This window comes from Sminthopsis crassicaudata, chromosome 1 (genome assembly GCF_048593235.1).
Source record: "Sminthopsis crassicaudata isolate SCR6 chromosome 1, ASM4859323v1, whole genome shotgun sequence".
Lineage (NCBI taxonomy): Eukaryota > Metazoa > Chordata > Mammalia > Dasyuromorphia > Dasyuridae > Sminthopsis > Sminthopsis crassicaudata.
Window position 1 is genome coordinate 492,201,938 of NC_133617.1, and position 23,387 is coordinate 492,225,324.

At 33.7% G+C, this 23,387-nt stretch overlaps 1 protein-coding gene across 1 annotated transcript in view; it reads left to right on the plus strand.

The window, feature by feature from the left end:
- Nucleotides 1–23,387, plus strand: part of TRPM6 (transient receptor potential cation channel subfamily M member 6) — a 154,645-nt gene that overhangs the window by 128,104 nt on the left and 3,154 nt on the right. The window contains 6 exon segments of the mRNA XM_074281417.1: nt 1,161–1,226; nt 5,810–6,096; nt 6,624–6,706; nt 7,791–7,996; nt 16,061–16,112; nt 20,570–20,676. Coding sequence (XP_074137518.1) covers nt 1,161–1,226; nt 5,810–6,096; nt 6,624–6,706; nt 7,791–7,996; nt 16,061–16,112; nt 20,570–20,676 — 801 coding nt within the window.

A 23,387-nucleotide genomic window follows, 5' to 3' on the forward strand; every position in this document is an offset into this window, starting at 1 on the left:
AAAGAAACCCTTATCTTATGGATAATGTAATTATTATTAAATATTTTAAATTTTAATATTAATTAATTAATATTTAATTAGATATATTAGATAATAAAATTATAAATAATAGAAAATAACATAAAAATAAAGAGGAAAAAAAGCAGTTCAATAAAACTAATATATCAACCCAATCTGGCACTATACAGAGTGCTGCACACAAATAGTCCTCAACTTCTGCAAAGTAGGGATAGAAGTACACCTGTATGTCTCTTCTTTGAAGTAAAGCTTAATCATTAGAATTAACATAGTGTTTAGTTTTGATTTTGGTATTCTAGGAAAGTAGCTTGTCAGAGCAGAGTTATAAAATTTTAACTGCATTTGGGACTTTGGTATTATACTGTCTTCAGGGACTCAAGATTCTTTTTTTTTTTTTTTTTAAATTCACTAATTCCCATTGGATGGTATCAAAACTAAGAGGTAGATTGAGTCTTACTCTTTAGTAAATCATGGTGTTACCAATTCCATTTGACAGTATTTTGGTGAATCCCAGGGCACACTGTCCATTTATTTATTGAGTTCTTAATTTAGAATATTGACACTGGTTGCTTAAGTCCAGTAATAACCTAGCATGTGGTCTCTGGCTATAAAATTAGAAAAAAAAATGTTCAGAGAAATACTATAACTCATTTTGACATTGATGAACTATAACAGTCTTCTGGATTTAACATGAAAATGCAGAGAGCCTGTCTGTAATTAAAACTGCAGTGTTTAGTTCCCTCTGGAAAAGAAGGTGAAGTATGCAGACTTTAACAGCAGATGTCCTCAGAGTCTACATAGTACATCAGATTTACTTTTAAAAAAAGAAAAAGATTACAGAGAAACCAGAGTGTGTAACATCATTGATGGAAATAGGTGCTAACAATATGCCATGTATGCACTGGATTTACTGTTTGTGTAAAGTAGAAACATACTGTTTTATATTTTGTTATATAATTTTTTATAGTTTATTTTTAATTCTGTGATATCTTTTTGAGTGTAGATATATTGATTTTAGACAGAGATAAAACATAATATTAGCATTATTTGAAGAAATATTAGTTTGGAGAAAGCTTTCTATTAAACTGACTTTATAATTCATTCCAAATAAATAAAATTTTCTTTATTTTCTTTTTTGGTAGCTGTTGAAAGGAACAATTTAATGAGGCTTTCTCAAACCATACCGTTTACCCCAGTACAACTCTTTGGTAAGTCGCAAATCTATCATCATTTTGTGATAGTGAACTCAATATAGTTATGGATAAAATTTAGCAAGAAGTCATTTTGGACTTTTCTTGAGTTGGGTTGCCATTTAATCAGATAAATAGCTTGATAACAAAAACAAAAAAAATAAAATAAAAATTCTTGTTAACTTGTCGGGGTAGTCTAGTAGTCTAGGTCTTAGAGCCTTTAGTTTAGGCTTGTAGTGAGTAAGCAGCGGTTGAGATGGGATCAGTAATTCTGCACCTGGCACTCCATGATTCAAGGCTGTAAGTAAGTCGGAAAGAAAAGAACAAACCAACCATGCTTAATAAACACAGAGAAAAGCGATCAATGTCAACATGGTGAAAGCCATCAGAACTGTGAGAGAAATGCTGGGTGTATTGTTTTTTATTTGTTTGTTTTCTTTCATGCCCACTAATTGCTCTTAGCTCAGAAAGGAAATGTTGGTTTTTAAAGGCTGGTATACAAGAGGAAAACAAACCCTCATTAGCCAAGGCTAGTGAGGCTTTGCTAGTAGAAAGCATGAAGAGATTAACAAGGTAGGAAGGGTTGCTACTTAGATATTTTTCTGGATTCAAGATTTTATAAATGTGGGCACTGCCTTCACTCGTGCAGATCAAATCATCCATGCTTTATCCTTTTGTGTAATTCTTGTCCATATCATCCATTAAGGGACAACCATACTAATGGGAGGCCTTCATCTGGTTCTTTGAATATTTCAAGCTGTAACACTAGAGCTCTCCATTATGTCTCACACAAGCTGCCCTCCTCTTTTTATTGCCATGCACATCCTTGAAAATGTCTTTTATTCCACTGATTTTGCATAAGACACCATTAAGAATATATCACTTAGTGTTTGTGCCCACTGTCCCCAAACTTCAATAATCCTGTCAGTAAAATCTACATTATCTGCATGGAGCTAAACTCTCATTGTTATCTTTTGATAGCTAGCATACACTTTCTCCCCTTATGGCTCATAAAATGATGTTTAATATGTGGTATTGCTTTAACTTCTCTAGGCTTTTGATTTTCAGAGACTTTTGGAGTACTTTAATTATTTATAATTAAACATTGCTTGAACATATACTGTTCATTACTTATATTTGAATACTTTAAGGGGCCTCATTTTTTTTAGTATGGCAAATTCCTTGGTTAATGAAACTCTCAACCCAATTTAATTTTATGGAAATAGCTTTTCTGAAATGCTGTGGCTGAAAATATTCAGCACCTGGTAGCCAGCTTTTGTTATTAAATGATCTTCTTTTTAACATTAACCAAGGCATAAAATATAGAAACATGTTCCACTTCACACCAGCAGTGTGAATAGCAGTATTTCAAAGAGTGGAGATTGAATTTGTATAAACATTCATGTCTGGTATACATTTGCATCCCCCCCCCCCAATTCTTTCTCCTCAGCTCTCTATACTTTTAACCAGGGCTGAATATGCTTTGTGGGTCAGTTCCAATTAAGAAATCTCTTATAGAATTTGTTTGGGCTAGACTTTATATCAGCTTCTAATAAATTTTTCTGCTTGTTTTATTTAAAGTAGGTTTTAATTGATACTTTAAAATACTTTCATTTCCTTCTTTATCTTTTCCCCCTTGCCTTCCAGAGTCATCCCTTGTAACAAAAATAAATAGATAGATAAATAAGAAGAAGAAAGGAAAAGAAAAAAGTTCAGCAAAACTAATCAACACATTAAAAAAATCAGATGTCATATTTTAGAGTTGTGATCTTCTAGCTTTGCAAAGGAGCACTCTTGGCAGGGGCAAATTTCTCAACATTTACTGACTTTTGTGGTTCTTTTCATTTGCATTATTATTATCATTTTATTATTTTTGACTCTTATTTGATTCACATGAATTTGTATATCTTTCCACATTTTTCTCAGTGTTCTTTATCATTTTTTATAACAATAGCATCAAATTCAAATATAAATGAGATCATATATAAGGATCCCCAAGGGCTGTGTATTGACTTAAAAAACCACATGTTAACATTATTTCTGGTTTTTTAAACTTTTATTTATTTTAATTAAATATTTCCCAGTTATATTTTAATTTAGTTTGGGGTTACACTTGGAAGTATTATAGATCATAGGCTATGTGTTTGACACTTCTGTTTTACAGTACCATAGTATTTCATTACATTAGGATACTTCCATTTAATTAGCCATTTCCCAGTTGATTGTCCTCTAACACTCAAGACTGAGAATTTAAAGAAGTACATATATTTTTAAAGTAGAATTTTTCAGATGGAAAGTGTTACACTTGGGTTCTAAGTATCAACACTGGTTCTACTCTAGTTCCTTTTTTTCTTTTTAAAATTTGTTTGTTTGTTTGTTTGTTTTTGAGGCTGGGGTTAAGTGACTTGCCCAGGGTCACACAGCTAGGAAGTGTTAAGTGTCTGAGACCAGATTTGAACTCAGGTCCTCCTGAATTCAAGGCTGGTGTTCTATATATACACTATGCCACTTAGTCGCCCCTTTCTTTTTAAATTTAATTTTATTCCTTTAATTAATAAAAATCTCTTTGATATTTCCTGCCCTTGCCACTGAAAAGAATAAGAAACCCAAATTCTGCTAACAAATGTTCATGGCCAAACAAAACAAATTCCTGCTCTGACCATTCTAAAAATTATGTCTCAATTTGTACTCTGAGTCTTATCACCTTTCTATCACGTGCTCCATTGTTTTCCATTAAAATATCTTGAGAAAACTCCCAGAACATTGGGTGAAATCTCAAAGTTGCAAATTTATGAAAGGATATAGACAACAGGCAAACATGAATGGAAAGTATTTTATTGGAAATAATCCATCGAGGAGAGTTCCATTTTTTCCTACGCTTGTTTTTCATTGATAGTCATATAGGGGAGTAGCAGCATTAGTTCTGTATTCTTAGGATATGGGTTCAAATTCTCCCTTTGGTACTTACTACCTAAGTGATGTTGAGCAAGTCTTCTTATTTCTCTGTAAAATAATTAGATTGAACTAGATGGGCTTCTAAAGAGATCCTGTCTAGCTTTAGCTCTCTGGTCCCATGACCTCATGATAATCCATTTCTAGTTTGGCCAATACCACAAAGCTTTCTGGCTTGGATGAATGGATCAGAGATTGCAGTCTTCTGCAGATTCATCAAGAACCCAGGGTTACTTCTATGAATTGAAGTAAATTTGAGGAGAACATGAGTCAGAGGGACAGTTCTTTATATAGAAATGGACAGTATAGATTGCATTCCCTTTTAAAGTTAAGGAGTATATAATAGGATTATAAAATGCAACATCAGTTGAATAGATAGATGTCACTTGTACTATTTATTATTTCTTTTAGGAGACACTCAACTCTGACAATGGGCTGTCCTAAACAAATTAGATTTTTTTTCATATTCAGTAAAATTATTCAATTTACATTGTAATCTGAGATTAGAATAATTGAAACCTTCTTATACCATTTAAGCAGAGGAAGTTTAAAATTCTACTTTCACAGCTAAAAATGAAAATAAAAATGTTTTCTTAGCTATATATTCTAAAGACTCATTCTTATTATAAATCATTCAGCAATGTTTAGCTTCCAATAATGTTTTCTTTCTTTTTCTTTTTTTCTTTTTGGTCATATTAGATTTTACTTCTGACTCATTTTGTGTGTGTGTTTGTGTGTATGTGAAAATATTACTGTGTCCTGTTGTCACATGCAATTTTCCTTAACGAAAGGGTAACAAAAATGGTGTCAAGTATACTGTTTCTTGATGTTTTGATTTTTTTCTAAGTATAATATGAATATATCTATTGTACCATGCTGCTAAATCAGTGTTGAGAGAACAAACACTTGAATTGTTTCTCTTGTTGTAGTAATATGTTACTTTGAGCCCAGATCCCTAAGGATTTTGTATCTTCGTAGAGACATTTGGCTGACTGCAATTAGGATTGTGGTTATTGCCTGTGGAAGTTAATTTTTGTAAAGTTGTTTTTTTTTTTTTTTAGTTTTCTTTTCACTTAGCAAGCATTTATTTTCTCTCCCTCTCATTTCTTCCCACACTTTTAAGAAAGGAAAAAAAATGAGAAATAAAACCTTTGTAACAAATATGTATAATCAAGTAAAACTAATTTCTACTTTGATATGACTTATTCTGTATATTGAATTCATACTCTTTCTGACAGGAAATCAGTGGTATATTTCATCATTAACTCTCTGGAATTATGTTTGGTTTCTGTAGAGTCCTGAGGACTTAACTTTGGCCTTATAATTATTATATTACACCCAAATGACCATCTTAGTTACTTTCCTTTTTCTTTTTTTGCCTTGCCATATTATATATAAGACATTTGGCTTTGGAAAATAATTCTAACCTTTATCCACTTGTGAATTCTTTTTTTTTTTTTTTTTTTTTTTTGTTTCTACTGAAGATTCTTTTGAATGAAAAATGTCAAGACCTAGGAACTTTTCTAAAGATTGTATTTCCTTAAGCAAAACTGTTATAAGTATTTTGGGATAGATTTGATATTCAGTAATCTTAATGTTTTCCTCTGCCCTTCCCCCCATCCTTCCCATTCTTTCCACTCTTTCTCTAGCTGGAGAAGAAGTAACTATCTACAAGCTAGAAGAGAGTTCTCCTTTGAACCTTGATAAAAGCATGTCCTCCTGGTCTCAGCGTGGAACAACTGCCATGATTCAGGTCTTATCCCGGGAGGAGATGGATGGAGGGCTCCGGAAAGCCATGAAAGTAGTAAGCACATGGTCTGAAGATGAAATGATCAAGCCAGGGCAGATCTTCATTGTCAAGTCTTTTCTTCCTGAAGTGGTACAGACTTGGCACAAGTTATTTGGAGAAGATACTGTACTGCATCTCTGCCTCAGGGTAAGTCTGGATTCTGAGAGGAAGTGTGACATAGTGGATAGAGCCCTAGTTTTGGAATCTGCTGCTCTGAATTCAAATGTTACCATTGCCACTTAATACTTAAGTAGCTTTGGACAAATAACTTTATCTCTCTTTGCCTCAACTTCCTCATCTATAAAATGACAAGGTTAGACTAGATGGTCTCTAAGGTCTTCTCCAAATCTAAATCTATATTGATGTGATATGATCCTATGTTGAATATGTACAGGTTGGGGGATGGAGTGTTAAATCTTTCCCAATTTAAAGGGCTAGTCTGTCTGAATTTCTTTGTTGCAAAGTTTAAAAAAATTACAAAACCTTATAGTTGGTTAGAAGTAAACATTTAAGGGAAGCTCTTTGAACAATATGCTATAGGTGATGTTTATTTAACAAATATCAACTTAATGCTTTAATATATTTAAGTTGATTATTGTTTAGCCAGAAGATTTTTTTTTAGCATTCCTAATAAATCATTCTTGCTAAATTTATCCTGTTTTTTTTTTTTTTAGGAGATCCAACAACAAAGAGCTGCTCAAAAGCTGATCTATACCTTCAACCAAATAAAGCCACATGCTATTCCTTATACACCAAGGTGAGACACTTTTTTTTTTTTTTTTAAAACTCTGTAGTTAGTTCTGTCAGACCAAACAGGATCTGCTCTTCTTATGCTTAATGTAATCCAAAATTATTTTTCAATAGGTTTCTGGGTAAATGTCCCCCCAGCCCATGTTTTCAAGTTTTTTCTAGCTTAGATAGAATATAGTACCTCTCTAAAATAAGGAGTATAGTGTAAGGGAAAGAACCCCATTTTGAGGCACAGTTCAAATATTGATTCTGATTCTTCTGACCTCTGATATTGGTAAAAGTTATTTAACCATTCTGGGCCTCAGTTCCCTTATTTAGAAAATGAGATTGCAGTAGATGAGTTCAGAGGTCACTTTCAACTCTAGCCTTATGACATCTTTTAGTAAATAGATGCTGTTGGTCTAGTCTGGTATTTCCATGCAGATGCTGCCCCAGAATTAACCACCCCCGACACAGTGAAATTGTGCTTGAGCTGCAAATTATGCTAGAGATTGCCTTAATTTGTTATACTTTTTTAGAGGTTGCTTATCTGTACTAGGTAGTAATACTACCTATTACTAGGTACTAGTACTAGTGGGTGATACCTGAAGGAAGAAAAAGGCAGATATTGGATATCTAGGAAGTTGGCTCATGAGTATCAATATTATTCAGAAAAAAACTATGAAAGTTTTAAGAATAACTTTACCATTACCAAAAATCGGAGAACTTTACAAGATTTCACAACACTTTTATTATTTCACTGGAGTGTTCTTGTATTCATTTAATAAGACTGATCATAATTTGGTACTGAGGACTTAACTGTAAAGTTTTATTACTACTTTTATAAGAAACTTTTAGAGCATGACAAGTAATGTTGGGCACAGTACTTGTAAAGAACAAAAGGTTTCCTCAAATTGAAAAGGGGTTGTACTTCAGATAATGCCCCACTCTCGTTCTTGGTCCTTCTGGATACAATAGTTATCTTGTTTGGGTTATCTTCTACCTTCTTAACAATCTTACCTGTGTTACACCATGGATGGGGGGAGGGCGGAAATCCTATTTCTTCCCTTCTATTGCTCCATGATGGTCAATATCCTTCTCCTTCCCCACAGATTCCTGGAGGTCTTTTTAATATATTGCCATTCAGCAAACCAGTGGTTGACCATAGAGAAATACATGACTGGTGAGTTCCGCAAGTACAACAACAACAATGGAGATGAAATAACTCCCAGCAACATCTTGGAGGAGCTGATGTTGACTTTTTCCCACTGGACTTATGAATATACCCAAGGAGAACTACTTGTTCTGGATTTGCAAGGTAATTGGCAGAATGGACTATGATATATTTGAGACTTGCAGAAATGTTTCTGAAAAGTGAAGCTCTGATCTCTATGTACTTGCAAATGTTATAAGTAATTGACCCCCCCAAAATAGTCCAGTCTTCTTTTGTGATCATTACCATTATTATAGAGTTTTAATAGTTATAGCCTGACATTGTATGCTTTTAAAAAACCCATTTCAAAGCAAATACTATCACTTATACTATGCTCCTTTCTCTGTCTTTATCTCTATCATGCTCTGTCTTTGTCTATTCATTTATTTCACTCCACAAGTACGTATATGTATGTGTATGTGCGTATGCATATGTGTATAGGTATGTGAGTTTGTGTGTGTGAAAGATTACATGAATGTTTAGTGATCTAAATAAAAGTGATTATATATTCTTTAAATTGGAACCTTAAAATCTTGGGTATTGAAAAAAGCACATTAGAGATAAATTTGTCCAGATCATACTTGAAAAAGAATTGCATTTATGGCTTATCTGATAAAGTCATCCAACTTTTGTTTCAAAATTCCCAAGCTTTTGGTAACTTACCACCAAAATAGTCCTTTTTTTTTTTTTTTTTTTTTTTTTTTTTTTTTTTTTTTTGAGGCTGGGGTTAAGTGACTTGCCCAGGGTCACACAGCTAGGAAGTGTTAAGTGTCTGAGACCAGATTTGAGCTCGGGCCCTCCTGAATTCAGGGCTGGTGCTCTATCCACTGCGCCACCTAGCTGCCCCTAAAGTAGTCCATTTTAACAGCTCTAATAATCAGGAAAAATTTTTTTTTTACATGAAGCTGAAAATGACCTATTTGTAACTTCTTCTCATGGCTGATACTTTTGTACTTTGGAACTAAGATAAATAAGTCAAATCTTTTCATATATGAAAACTCTCAAGTTATTTAGGATCAATAATTATGCCTTCTCTAATCATAATTTTTCTCTATAGTTTCTTCAATAACATACATTATGATTTTCAAAGTTCTTCACCCTTCTACTATCTCTCTTAGGATATGCTTCTGGATGTATGTCACTATTCTTTCCTAGAATATGGCCCCTAGAACTGGACACAATTTCTTCATAATATCATCTCCATTTTAGATTCTATGCTTTCTCATTATATAAGCTGCATTACTATATTATATCATAGATTAGAGTTGAAAGGGAACTGAGAGATCATTTAGTCCAAAGTTCTTATTTTATAGTGAGGAAAATGAGATTCGAAGAGCCTAAATGAGAAAGCCTACCTCTCACAGGTCATATGTAGCATAATTGCACTATGTATCTCAAATCCTTCAACCTTAGCTCCAACACTGTTTTTACTGATGCTTAACTTATTTGCATTTCATGACATTACAATTTTGTGCTGCATGAAGCATGGTTTTCATCTCAAGCTTTCCAATTTTATGGTCTCATCAATGTCATTTTCATAATTGGGAAGAAGTACAGTAGAGATTTAGGGGAGATATTTTCAGAATTTTGAGATTGCCAACTTTGTAGTTCATTGTTTTAATTCCTTTTGTTTGCTTTTTGATTTTCTTAATTTCTTATGAAGAGGAAAAATCAGATTATAATAAAAATGCTTGTACATGTTAATAGCAAGTATCATCCACTCATGATTTTAGAACTAGAAGGGATGTTTAGAATGTAAGGTTCTTGTGAATAGGGATTGTTTTATTCTTTGTACATGCATCACCAACATATAGCATCATACCTTGCATTAATACCTGTTAATTGCTTGATTAGGGGTATTGTAGACTAATCCTTTTGAGGAAATTGAGACCCATGCAGAAAGGGAGGAGAAATGATTTGCATAATGTCACATTTGTAATAGACTTAATAAATGCTTATTGATCACTTAGAGATTATCTAGTACAATTTCCTAATATTACGGATGAGAAACAAAAAGAAACAGAGAGAGGAAATTGAAAAAAAGCACATTAAAGATCAATTTGTCCAGATCACATTTGAAAAAGATTCATATTTATGATACATCTGACAAAGTCATCAAACTTTTGTTTCAAAATTCCCCAAGTGTTTGGTACCATCACCAAGGTAGCCCATTGCATTTTTAATAGCTCTAATGATCAGGAATTTTTTTTCTTACATGGAACTGAAAAGTATATGTTTTCAACTTCTTCATTTGCTCTATAGTCATATAGGTAATACATAGTTGTTCTAAGATTTGAATCCAGGTTTTCTGACCCCAGCATTACTCGCTACTAAAATGCTTCATGGAAAACTTGCTTTTTATTTTTAAATAATACAATATCTTCAGATTTTCACTAGATGAACAGGGAATGATCTATTGAAGCATCCCAATCATATTATAGTTTTTCTGGAGCTGTTTGCTCACTTATGACTTTTTCCAGCTTCACTTTTATTAGAGAATATTAGGAGTATAATAGTCAGAGACAGCTGGTATTAGACAGCAATTCTGACAATTTATTATTGATAGTTCTTGAGAAGACTTAGAAAATCTTATTCTGAGCAGTCCTTGTGCTCACAATTCTGTCCAAATAACATATGTGTAATTATATTTACTGAAAGTGGTACTGTTGATGAGAATGAGATACACCTTCCAGCCTCAAAAAATACTAAATAAATGTAGTTAAAACAATTAAACTAATTCAAATTTTAAAGGAATATTTGATCTATCAGACTTCCCAAAACTAATGCCTGAGGCATCTTTTCTGTAGCTCAAGTTTGGGAGATTAATGATTTTCATCTGTATTTGAGTGTTTATACTTTGTACTTGGGACCAGAACAAACAACAACAAAAAAAATGAAGGAAGAAAGAAAATAAAAGAAACAACCACCAAGAAACAAAATAAAACAAAACTTTAAGGAATTAATGAAGACCCTTCAGTGTGTTTTGTATTCCACTTAATAGGTTTTTGTTTAATACTGTTTCTGTTTGGGGATTCCATGTCTCTTAGTAATCCAACTCGACATGAAAGACAACAAATTGCTATGATGATAGCAGTAGGAAAAGAGAACTAATTTTTAAAAAAAAGTTTTTCTTTTACTGGACAATCATGTTTGTAGAAATAGTCTATTTCAAAATTAAAAACAACAACAAATTAAGCCATCCTAAATAATTTTTGTCAAAACATTGCCTTCAATGTAATAGTTAAACATTAACAGCAGAGTTGAACATCCAAGAAGCAGAGATATACATCCAAAACTTTTAGGCATTCTGGTAAGGCATGAATATGTAGACTGATGTGTAAGTCTTCCAAATTTTATAGGAGGGGAAAATTGAAGAAATATTTTTCATTTTCAAATCCATTAAAGTTCTTCAGATGATCTTGGTTCAGTGTTTGTTCTACTTGTACAGAAATCTAGTTGTAAGATTGTTGACCTATTGCCACATGGGAATTCTGGTGAAGTAAAATCAACAAATATTTATTAAAGACCTACTGTACTTAATCACAGTCTTAAGTCCGATTAGGGTGCTTCAGGGTGATTACATCCATTGGCAAGCCACAAGGATCTCCTAGCTGTCTTAGTGTGGAGTACATTGATGGAGTAAGGAATGCCTGCTGCTTTGCAAGGAAGTAAGAAGGGTAGAATGAGTGAGAAAGGAGAATGAAGTTCTGATAGTTTCATCTTCTGACTTCTTGTACAAGCCAGTCAGATATTGTATAATCATGCCCAACTGTGAAAAGCTGGAATCCACAAGGACTAGCTTACCAAAGTTAATGATCTGTTTCTGTGACTCCATCCTGATTAAAATATCCTGCAGTTTCCAGCATTTTTGCATTTAAAAATCAAATAAATGAGGGTCTGAATCATTCCGATTACACTTGTGATCCAACATCAGAAGCTTAGCATGCTCCAAAATGGGAATTAAAACAATTGCATTTCAAATAACACTAGTACTTAGCATTTATATAGCTCATTTTATTTTCAAAGTACTTTGTGGTTATTAATTTGTTCTTTCACACAGTACTCTTCTGAATAGGTCAGTGATTTTTTTTCTTATAAGCAGGAGAAGAAACTTAACCTAGACAGGTTTATTGAAAGACTGTGGTAATCAGGATTAGAATTTATGATTCAGTTTCCAATGGAAATGTACTTGATGTTGTTCACTCATACAATCATAGATTTAGCTCTGTAAGGAACCTTGGAAATCATCAAGTATAAACCCTTTAGTTTTACATATAAAGATATTGAGCTCCAGAGCAGTCAAGTCACTTATCTACAGTCACATTGCTAGTTAGTATCTGAGGGGAAATTTGAACTCGGATCTTCCTGATTCCAAGCTCAGCACTTTATTATACATATTGCCTTTCAATTGGTTTACAAGTACTTTTTGTCTTGTTATGAGACAGGTCCTAATCCTGTGCTGTGGAGAAAAAAGAAAAAAGAAAAAGAAAAAATGTTGAAATAGTCCTTGCTGTCAACGAGGTTGTATTCTATCAGTGAGATTCATAATTTACTTTTATGAGTATGGGTTAGGAGTAGTTTTTAATAACAATCCATTTCCTCCATTCCATGCAATATATATGCAGAGATATATAGGTAAGAGTTCTCTAGTTCTACTTAACAGAAGAGCCTGGCTCTGTTACTTCTCCTTTGTGACCATAGGAAGTTATTTAAGGTTCCCTGAGTCTCAGATTTCTAATCTATAAAATGAAGAGATTGGAAGAAGATGCCCTGAAGTTCCATTCAACTTTAGCTTTGTCATTCTATTTTCATAAATCTGAACCACTGCACCTCAGTGTACCTGGATTAGATGACCCCAAAGGAACATTCTGCTTTTAATTCTGTGACCTTATGAAGGAGAAAAGCATTATTCAGTATGCTGAAATGAAGTTCACCTATTTGTTGACTCTTTGTTTCTGCTGTATAGGACCACAATATTAACACTAACTTAATGATGTGGTTATTCAACCTTAAGCCATTTTAAAATTTGTTGACTAGATTATAATACCGGTTTGTTAATCTATTTCCCTCTATATTTATGATGTCATTTCTATATCATAAGTATAGTATTGTGGAAAAAAATACACTGAAATTGGAATTAGGATACCTAAGTTTGAATTATGGTTCTAGAACATAGTGCCTATGTGACCTGAAGGCTAGTAACTTAAACTCTCTGTCCACAGTTTTCTCATGTATAAAATGAGTGAATTGGACTAGAGTAGAGCTTCTTAAACTTTTTCTATTTGCAATCCCTTTTTGCCCCAGATATTTTTTATGTGATCCCAGGAATCTAGATATATAAAATAGGTATAGAAAACCAACATTTACTGATAGTAAATCACATAATTTTGCAACTCCCATATTCAGTTACATGACCCCATATGGGGTCATGATCCACATCTTAAGAAGCTTTGGTTTATAGAATATATCCTGGTCTTTTCTTCTCTAATTGAAACGACATTCTCTGATTTACCCCTGCCAGACTCAGTTCAGAAAAACAGAAAGAAACTGAGATCCAGAAAGATCAGGCTTTCTAAAAATCACACAACTAATAGGTTTCTGACTAAGATAGAATTTGAATATAGCAGGCCATTCTTTCTTAATATGTTTAACTTGCTTAATATCAACTTTTGAGAAGGAGTAACTAATTCTTTGCGGTGTTTAGCTATGATTGGAAGGAATTGCCACTAGGTGGCACTTTTTACACCAAGTTGCACTGTCCTTCAATTTGGAACTTTCCAAATAATAATAATAGCAATTATTATTATTAACAACAATAATAAAAGTGAGCATTTATAAAATACTTTAAGGTTTGCGTAGTGCTTTGTTATCTCATGATCATGCCCTTATTATTAATAATTTTGTAGGCTGTAAGAAAATAATCTTTTTTAATGAGCCATATAACTGTAAAAGAATACAGATAAAAGGATAAGGAGTGAGATTTTAAACAAGCAATAACTTGCTTTTAATTTCTTACACATGATCTCACTCAGTTCCTGTTATCTAATTTAGATACTAGCATACTAGATTGACAACTGACTCACAAGTCACACTGAAGTATTTGGCCCTGCATTTCTGGGAGCCCAAGTACCAGAAGCTGCAGGCATTCAACACCTAGTACAGTAATACAGATAGCACATAGTAAGTGCTTAATAAGTGCACACTGGATTAGATCGGCTTCCTTAGGTATAACCTTCCATATATTACATGCAGCAGCCTGAAATGTCAATAATCATGATACTTGCATACAGTCTATCAAAGTATTTTGTTATTTATACTTTAGAAGTCTAGAGCTTCTCTTTCTCTTTTTAATCCAAGAAGTTTAAAAGGACAGCATCAAGGCTGTTCAGTTCTCTCCAGTTTCTGTGACTTTAATCAAATCAGTAAACTTCTCTGGGTCTTTTTTGTCCACTCAAGAAAGACTGAGTTAGAGAAATCTATACCTCCCTGCTTTCCTTGAATATTGAGTTGTGTCATTCCTCAAGATTTGACTTCCTAATCCCTATTCCACCTTTCCTAATCAATATACAAAGTGAGGCAGTAACTGTCTAAGGGAGATTGTTTGTTCCTTTAAATACAGAATCCAAAAAAAGTATTTCTTTTGTTTCCTTTTAAATATATAAGTATACTTTTAAATGCAGAATCTAGCAGAAAATAACTTTTTAAAAAGCAGACTAATTGTGTTGCTTTTTCTATGAAGTAAACAAACCTAGCTTTATGTGAAAAAAAATTCATGTTGCTTTTCACTAACTCTTTCTATAAAGTTGCTCACTTTTGAAAAAGGAAAAGCTCCTATTCTAAGTAAGATATTAACAGAATTCTAAGAATTAAGCTAGGGATAGTATAATTACCCTACAGAATAATGCCTTCTCAGTATTAGACTCTAAGTAGTATAGTAGAAAATGTATTGTTTCTTAAATCAGAGCACTTAGTTTCAAATCTCATCTCTGTCATTTATGTGATCTGGAGAAAAATCACTTCATCTCTCAGAATTAGTGTCCACACTGGTAAAATAGCAGAGTTGGACTAGATTAGACTTTTTCAGCCCTGATTTTATGGTACATTTGCACTTCTTAGAAATGTTCCATTCTCATTTGACCCGTGTAAACAATTGTTCCAATTGTCTAATTGTTCTAATTGTTCTTTACAATAGCAGGATGATTATTTTTCCTACTCTGATTAATTATGATTTTTTTACCTGTATCCTATCTATAACTAAGGCATATATATGATCTCTTCTCCTGAGATATGAGAGGTTTATGGTTTTGTCTTGTCTAACTCTTCATGACCCCATTGAGAGTTTTCTTGGCAAAGATAATAAAGTGGTTTGCCATTTTGTTCTCCAGCTTATTTTACAGATGAGGAAACTGAGGCAAATAGAGTTAAGTGACCCAGGGTCCCACAGATAGTAAATGTCTGAGGCCAGATTTGGACTCAGGAAGATGAGTTTTTCTGACTTTAGGCCCAACATTCTTTATCTCCTGAGCCATCTAGCTGCCCCTGTAGGAGAACTACATGTTCTGCATTCATTAAGGAAAAATAAGTTTACTGGGGAGTGTGTGCATATGCATGTCTGTGTGTGTTTAGGGCAGGGTAAGGAGGTAAAGCATGAAGGGAAAGGGTTAGGCATCATAGATCTGGAGTTTGAAAAGACTTTGGATATTATTTAGTCCAACCCTTTCATTTTCACATGAAGAAAGGGAAGCCCAGTAAGATTGTTGAAGTAAGTCACACAAAAAATGACAGAGGCAAAATTCAGACCCAGGTCCCTCCCTATAAATTTGTCATAGCATCTTTTTTCTTTTCTCTTAATTGGGAGTGGGACATATGCATTTGGAAGGAAAATTATTATAGCTGAAGTTTAGTACTTTACAATGATTATCTCATTTAAATCTTCTAACTGCCCTTTGAAAAAGATGCTCTTTTTGTGTCCATTTTTAGTAATGAAGAAATCATCAAGGATCCCAGTGTTAAATGATTTGCATACTCTCACACAGGTAGTACATGTCTCTGGTCTTCTGACTCTACTTCCTGATGAAAAACTAGAAATAAGCCAATTTTATTTTGAAGAATTTTGGGTAAAAATGAAAAGCTTCATTTAGCTAATGTATTTTGTATCTTTTTTTGGAGGTGTTGGAGAAAATCTGACAGATCCATCTGTTATTAAACCTCAAGACAAACAGTAAGTTTCTTTTGATTTCTCTGTTGTCATTTAACAAATCCTGAGATTGTAGTAGTTGCTAGTTTTGGCAGGGATGAAGACATAGTAATAAATATGATATGGCAGGGTGAGTGAGAGAGGAATACTTAACTCATAACAGTCTGTATTCTTGCAATACTTTTATTTTGATGAGGTCAGACCCTTTACAATCTTAATTTCTTTCAATGTCACAACCCCCATGTAAGCTTTTCAGTCTCATATCTTACAATAAAATGCTTTACAAAGTGATAGGGTGATGGGTAGGAAAACTATATACTGATCTTATGGATGTGGTTACCTCTATTCCTGTTCAGAGCCCAACTCTTCTTTGCATTTTTACCTTCCACTGAATAAAAGAGGTGGTATCTATACCTGTGATTTTGTTAGTGTAAAGAACATTGATGAAAAAAGTCTGTCATAGTAGATTGGCATCTGCTTTGCAACTTATAGCCAAGTTTGCCTGGGCAACTGAGAAATTACATGATTTGGCCAAACTTAAAGAAGCTATGTATCCAAAGTGGAACAATATGTGTCCAAAGTGGAACTTAAATTTGAGTTTTTCCAATCAAAAAAATATTCCTAAAATCAAACTCAGCCACATTAAAACACACACAGTGTGTGTGCACACACATACATATACACACATTCTGTCCCATCCTAAATTCCTTAGAAAAAAATTTAAAGACCATAGAATTTATTCCAGGGCCCACATTATGTTCTTGAGGAGAGTACAGATAAATTTCATTGCTTTTAGTCAGTGCAGGACTGAGAAAAAGTTGTGCTCTTTTTTATGTACCCATAACTTGGATTTGAGCAAAAATAGGAAACAGTTGTCTTATGGTATGCATATTACCTTTTTGGTGATATAGTAAAATTATTTTGCGACTTTGATCAATTAGGTACTTTGGCCACTAGTTAATCAAATTTTAGCTTCCATATTGTTCTTTTTTTAAAAAAAAATTTATATTTTTATCTTCTAGAATTTTCTGTAGGGCTGGACTGGTCAGAGAATAATTGAAAGATTGTCCTAGAGCTTGTAGAAAGTTTTAGGTGGGATCAGCAGTGGAGCATTTTACTCCTAGAAACTGTCATCTGGCATTCTGGCTTTTTATTGGCAGTCAAGGAGATTATCCAACATCCATTCTGTGTCTACTGGATCAATAGGCCCAATATTTTTTTTCCTTCACGGAACACAGGTTTTGTTTTGTTTTGTTTTGTTTTTTTCCATGGAAGAGCAGTATGGCCCAGATTTAGAAGTACTTCTCTCTGATTTATCTACCTATATGTCTGTCTTCAAAGGCAACATGAAATGGAAAATGGATGAAGCGTTCCATTGAATGTGACTGACTATAGAATAACTATTTTGACAATTCAGACCTTAAACTATCTTTTTTTTATTAATAGGTTATCCACTCTATCTCCTTTTGCCTCATAATTCCATTCAGTTTGATATTTATTCTATGTGCATCAGGCAGTGTTATGCAGTGGATTAGAGGGCTGGCCTTGGAAAAGAAAGTCCAGGTTCAAAACCTGCTTTTGACACTGTGATCCTGGTCAAGTCACTTAAAAATTGCCTCAGGCAGTTCTCTAAGATGATAAGTTATAAAGCCTGGTGATGATCTATATTGATAGAGAGAATTTCTCTATTGAAGAGCTCCATTATAACATTGAAATTTAGTTCTCCCCAAAAAGTGTATATGTAAAAAGCAATATAGAAAACTAAAAGAAAAGCTTGTCTTGATGTCAGCATGACTTATATTCACCAAGTTTTGTCCTTGACTTATTCTAGCAAAATGATTATGGGCAAGTAAGTCTAGTATCTGTGAATAAGTAAATCATTTAATCTCTGTGTCTTAAGCATCTAAGACTATAAATTGTAAGGGGATAGCCAGTCTACAAGGTGGAGAGAATTTCTTTATCAAGATTTTCTTAATCTGATGAAATCAAAGGTTTGCATAGAGACAGAACTAAAATAGAAGGTACAAGGGTGCTGGGAGTGGGTCAGTACAAAGACAGAAATGACAAACTGGACAAAGAAAAATAAATGTGCATAGTCAAAGTAGTAATAGAAAGTAATCATCTTGATTTTTAGAGTGCTAATAGCTAGTTATATGTGGTGATCAGGAAATACCTTATATAAAAAGAACATGGTCTGGCTATTTGTATTAACTGGGTAGATCACCTTCCTGGGTGGTATAGCTAAGTTCACACTGTTTATCTCCAATTTGTGATATTGGTAACTAGCAAATGTATCTTTTGTGTGCTTCGTTCATTTTTGACATTTGACAAATATGAAGCGATGATATAGATGTTCTTTAGGAAGGCTATGTATAGCTGGCACTAATTAACGCTCACTTGCACGTGGAACAAAACTACCACCTGCTTTTCATATGTTAGGAGGAATATGAAAAATAGCAAGTCTCGAGGAGTGGTAGGTTTTTTTCTACTTCTTTATCTGAGACTGTGAGGCCATAGACATGTTGCAGAATGCAAGTGAAAAGCTCTTTAAAAATCACATGTAATCCAATGCCCACTTAAACACACATCCCCAGGAAGTGATTTAATCCCTCAGATTTATTTTACATTAGAGTTCTGAGGCATTACATGTATTTTCTTTCAAAATTGTGGGGAAAATATTAACATGTTTGGCCACACCTTTTTAATTCTGAGAAATAGTGTCACTTTTTTAGAAGTATTACTCTGTACCCAGAAATATTTTTCTAGTCATATATTGCATTTGGGTCATGCTGAAGAGATAAACAGAAAAGAACTATTCAGTTTCTGAAACTAAAAGTTCACTTTTAAGTTTTTGTTTCTTAGGCATTATGATATATAATCATAAATATAGAATAATTCTGCTGTTTCCTTCCCTTCTCCCCTTTCCTCCTCCTTTTCTTCCTCCCGTTTCTTCTTCCTTCCTTTCTCTCTTTCCTTTCTCCCTCTTTCCCTCCCTCCTTTCCTTTTTTCCTTCCTGTATTTCTCCTTTCCTTCCTCTCTTCCCTCCTTTCTTTTCTCTTCCTTTCTTACTCTTCCTTTCTTAGTTTTCCTTCCTTCTTTTCTTCCTTCTTCTTTTCCCCTCTTCTCCCCTCAACAAGTATTTTATTATAGAGAGATAGAGAAAGATGGTTAAGAAGAGCTAATTTATGCAGCTTTGTAAATACTATCAGAGCTGGACTTTGTAAATGAGGGTTGAGTGACCAAGAAAGTTAATCCTAGGTGTTTGTTAGCTCTGAATCCCCAAGGGATTTCCTCTACCTCCTTCCCTTGGAGCATGGAGGCAATCCGAGATGAAATTGACATCAACCCTTAATCTGAGTTTGGCACATCTTCAGAGCAGCTGCTGTTGTTCTGCCAAAAGGAAGTGGAAATTGAGATAAATGCTTCAATACTCAGACGGGAAGAAAAGCCCATTTTTACACTGTCTTTTTTTTTTTTTAACCACATTCCTTAGAAGTGAAGTTTATTGTTTCCTTTTGTTATATTTTGATTTTCTCCTGCCTCTTTTTTTTTTTTTTTCCTCAGGCCTTGGCATTTAAGAACCATAATTGAGTTCAGATTTTTAAAATGTGTTTTTCTACTCTGCATGTCATTAAAATAAAATATTAGTTTTCATAGAGTTTCTTTGGAAGGGTTTCTGGTGTTTTGTGTTCTGGGATGTCTAGAGCATCAATTAAATTTTTAAAGAATAATGGTCATGTGGTGTTATAATTAATGAATATTGATCGTAGAAACTACATTAAGAATCTGTTGTAATTATGTGGTGCTCCTTAAACATGCTTAATATATCCATATTCTATTTATTATTTTGTCACTACAATTAGAATGTGTGGTTTCTTTCTTCCAGTGAGCTAGGAGAAGTAATACATTCCCTAGAAGGAGACTAGTTGTAGAGGTTTGTACAGTGGAAGGCAGCTTTCAGAATCACATGTTCATAGAGTTCTTACAGCCCTTTGTCGTGTATTTCTTTGAGATGATAGCACTCATGTTTTGGAAATTGTATTTAAATTTGAAATACTGCATGTGAGTTCAGTTAGTAGGTGTGTTCTAATGTCAAAACTAATTTTATTTTGCAGATTATCTGTTGGGTACTCTGGATGAACACCCTGTAATGAATGTCATTCCTTTCTCTCCCAAGCATTCAAAAGGGGCTCTCAGTATTTTGTTTTACTGTTGTGCATAGAAAATTCTCTCTTCGATCAGATTATCGTGGAAATGAATTTCACAGTAGTCCATAGAGTTGAGTACAAGGATTTAAGTGCATTTGAATTTTAAATGTGCAAACCTAACATTGTTACTTCTCTTCTAAAAGTTCTCTGTTCTTTGTTGGCTCGCACAATTTTACTGGGTTACTATGGGAGACTGTTAGGTATCTTAGAGAATCCAAGTCGGGCTCCTTTTTCTTAACTGTGATCTAATTGATATTCTGATATTTCCTCTAGATCAAGAGGGATGGTGTTTGGACCGGCAAATTTAGGGGAAGATGCAATTAGAAACTTCATTGCAAAGCATCGTTGCAATTCCTGTTGTAGGAAGCTCAAACTCCCTGGTATGATCCCAAATGATTTTATTTTTCTCTAAACAATTATCTCTTAGAACAGCATTCAGAGTGGCTGGAATTAAGTGGAAAAATTACAATCAGATTTTTATCTCATTAAGATAAAACTTCGAAGACTCAAAAAGGATGAAAAACTAGTGATTGACTTTAATTTCTGTCAATCTGTGATCAAGTAACATCATGTTAGATGCTCATCCTATGTAATTTTTGAAGGATAATTCCCACAGACTAACAGGGTGAGAATCTGACTCAAGAGCTAGTCTGTAACTTTCTTCCTAAGTCTATTCTGTTACTTATAATTTTTCTTCTCCTTATTGATTTTCTGGTCACTGGGTTGTATTGTCTGGGATTTCCCTAAATAGTTCCTTATTTACCTGTCAGACACTTTGGGGGTGTTTTGGAAGGGCTAATGGTAATGGGGTCCAAAAGAAACAGTATCTGTCAAGTCAAAGTGCTCCACTATTCAATATATCAACCTGTCACTTTAAACACACATTCTATTATTTCTTTTTTCTTTGGAGTTGATGTGTGACTGTTTCCAGTGGGACCTACATGGTTACTAATACAATTACTTCTAACATAAAAGCAAGCAGCTGAAGGAATCCCCCCTAAAGACTTCATTCAGATTAGAGAGTGCTGTCTTAAGATTTTCCTTCATTCCAAGAACAATGCTATTACTTTGAATCACTGTGCTCCAGTCCAGTAACTAAAACATTACTTAAAAAATAAGGTATTATTTTCCCATTTTGAGGAACTTTTCTTTTTTTTTAATAATATTTTATTTTTTCCAATAAATGCAAAGATAGTTTTCAACATTCATCTTTGCAAAACCTTGTATTCCGAATTTTTCACCCTCTCTCCCACCTCCATCCTCCCCAAGATAGCAAACAATCTGATATAGGTTAAACATGTGCAATTATTCTAAACATATTTTCATATTCATCAAGGAAAATCAGATTAAAAGAGAAAAAATCATGAGGAAGAAAAAAAAAACACAAGCAAATAAACAACAACAAAAAAGTGAAAATACTGTGTCTGATTCATACTCAGTCTTCATAGTTATCTGTCTGGATGAGGATGGCACTTTCCATCTTTTGGAATTGCCTTAAATCACCATTGTGTACTATGTTTTCTTGGTTTTCTTTCTTTAGCATCAATTCGTGTAAGTCTTTCCAGGGTTTTCTGAAATCAGACTGCCCATTATTTCTTACAGAACAATAATATTACATTACATTCAGATGCCATAACTTAATCAGTCAACTTAATGGTCATCCACTCAGTTTCCAGTTTCTTGCCACTATAAAAAGAACTGCTACAAACATTTTTGCACATGTGGTCCTTTTCCCTCTTTTATGATCTATTGGGATACAGACCCAGTAGAGACATAGTTAGCATTAGTTCTGAAGAACTTTTTACTGCTTATAGTAATGTGACTTACCCTTCCCCGAAATGATCTTTCTTTTTACCTCAATGTAGTATAAATTTAGGGGTAAATTTATAAGCCCAAAGGATCATTTCTGGTCTAGCTAGAAAAGAATAAACAAAGTCTACTCTTGTACTTGTGCTCAGCACCTGTGTTTTTAAAAAAATGCTTTTAATGAATGTTTTTTCATTCGTTCATTCTAAAAATTAACAAGATAGACAGTATATTATAATATATAGAAAGCTAGCTAACCTGATGTTCAGAAAAGCTGAGTTCAAATCTAGCCTCTGACATATATGGTTGTGTGATTTTGGACAAGGGACTTTACCTCTTTTTGCCCCAGAGAACTGTTTAAAATTCTAAGTTTCAGAATAGTTGCTGGTATGCATATGTAGAGAGAGCTTTCTTACCAGGAGCTCTTGGTCAAATGTACTCATTCCAAAGGATGTAAAATGTTTTAGTCCTCGATTAACTTCAAGCAAATGTCAAAAAATAATAAAGATGCAATGGTAGATATGAATCACTGGGAGACTGTGAGTTGGGGCTAGCACAGGTATCAAACATTGACTTTAGTGGAAAGGATTGGACTAAGGTCATGTGCTTTTATATTGGTACCTTGAGTGCCAGATCATACTGTCTCTTGGTAATTAGACATTTGAAACCTACTTCATTTTGAAACTAGCCAGGTCATTCTCCAGAAACTGAGGACATTGGGTTATATATGATCCAATAGAGAATTAAGCCATTGACTTATGAAACTTGGTCCCTGAAGACCACTGGTCAAAATTAATCAAAGCAAAAGAAATTATTTTCTCTATTATCCCATTTCATCTCCCAATTTATGTTTGGGGATTTTTTTTTCATGGTCCTGAAATGTTGAATAATTATCTAACTTTCTAGGTCTCTAGGCACAATCTGTTGTTTTCAATATCCTAGTAACATCTTAATTGATAACCCAAAAGACTCATATTAGCCAGTAATCTAGGCACTTTGACTTTAATGGATATTTTCAGAAAATGAAACTATACTTTTGTTTTAAACAAAAGAAGTCAACAGAACTGTGACCATCCAAATGGTACCTTTAAGTTTTCTAAATTTCAGCTATATTTGCCCCCAATAAACTGGTTTTTGCATGTGCTGTAGTAGAGAAAAATCTTAGACCTTTGAATCAAGAGATCTGGGTGACTTAAGACAAATCATCTAAATTCTCCTAGCCTCAGTTTTCCTTTTATCTATAAGAAGGAAGAATAATTTTCATTACTTCTCTCACAAGATTTTA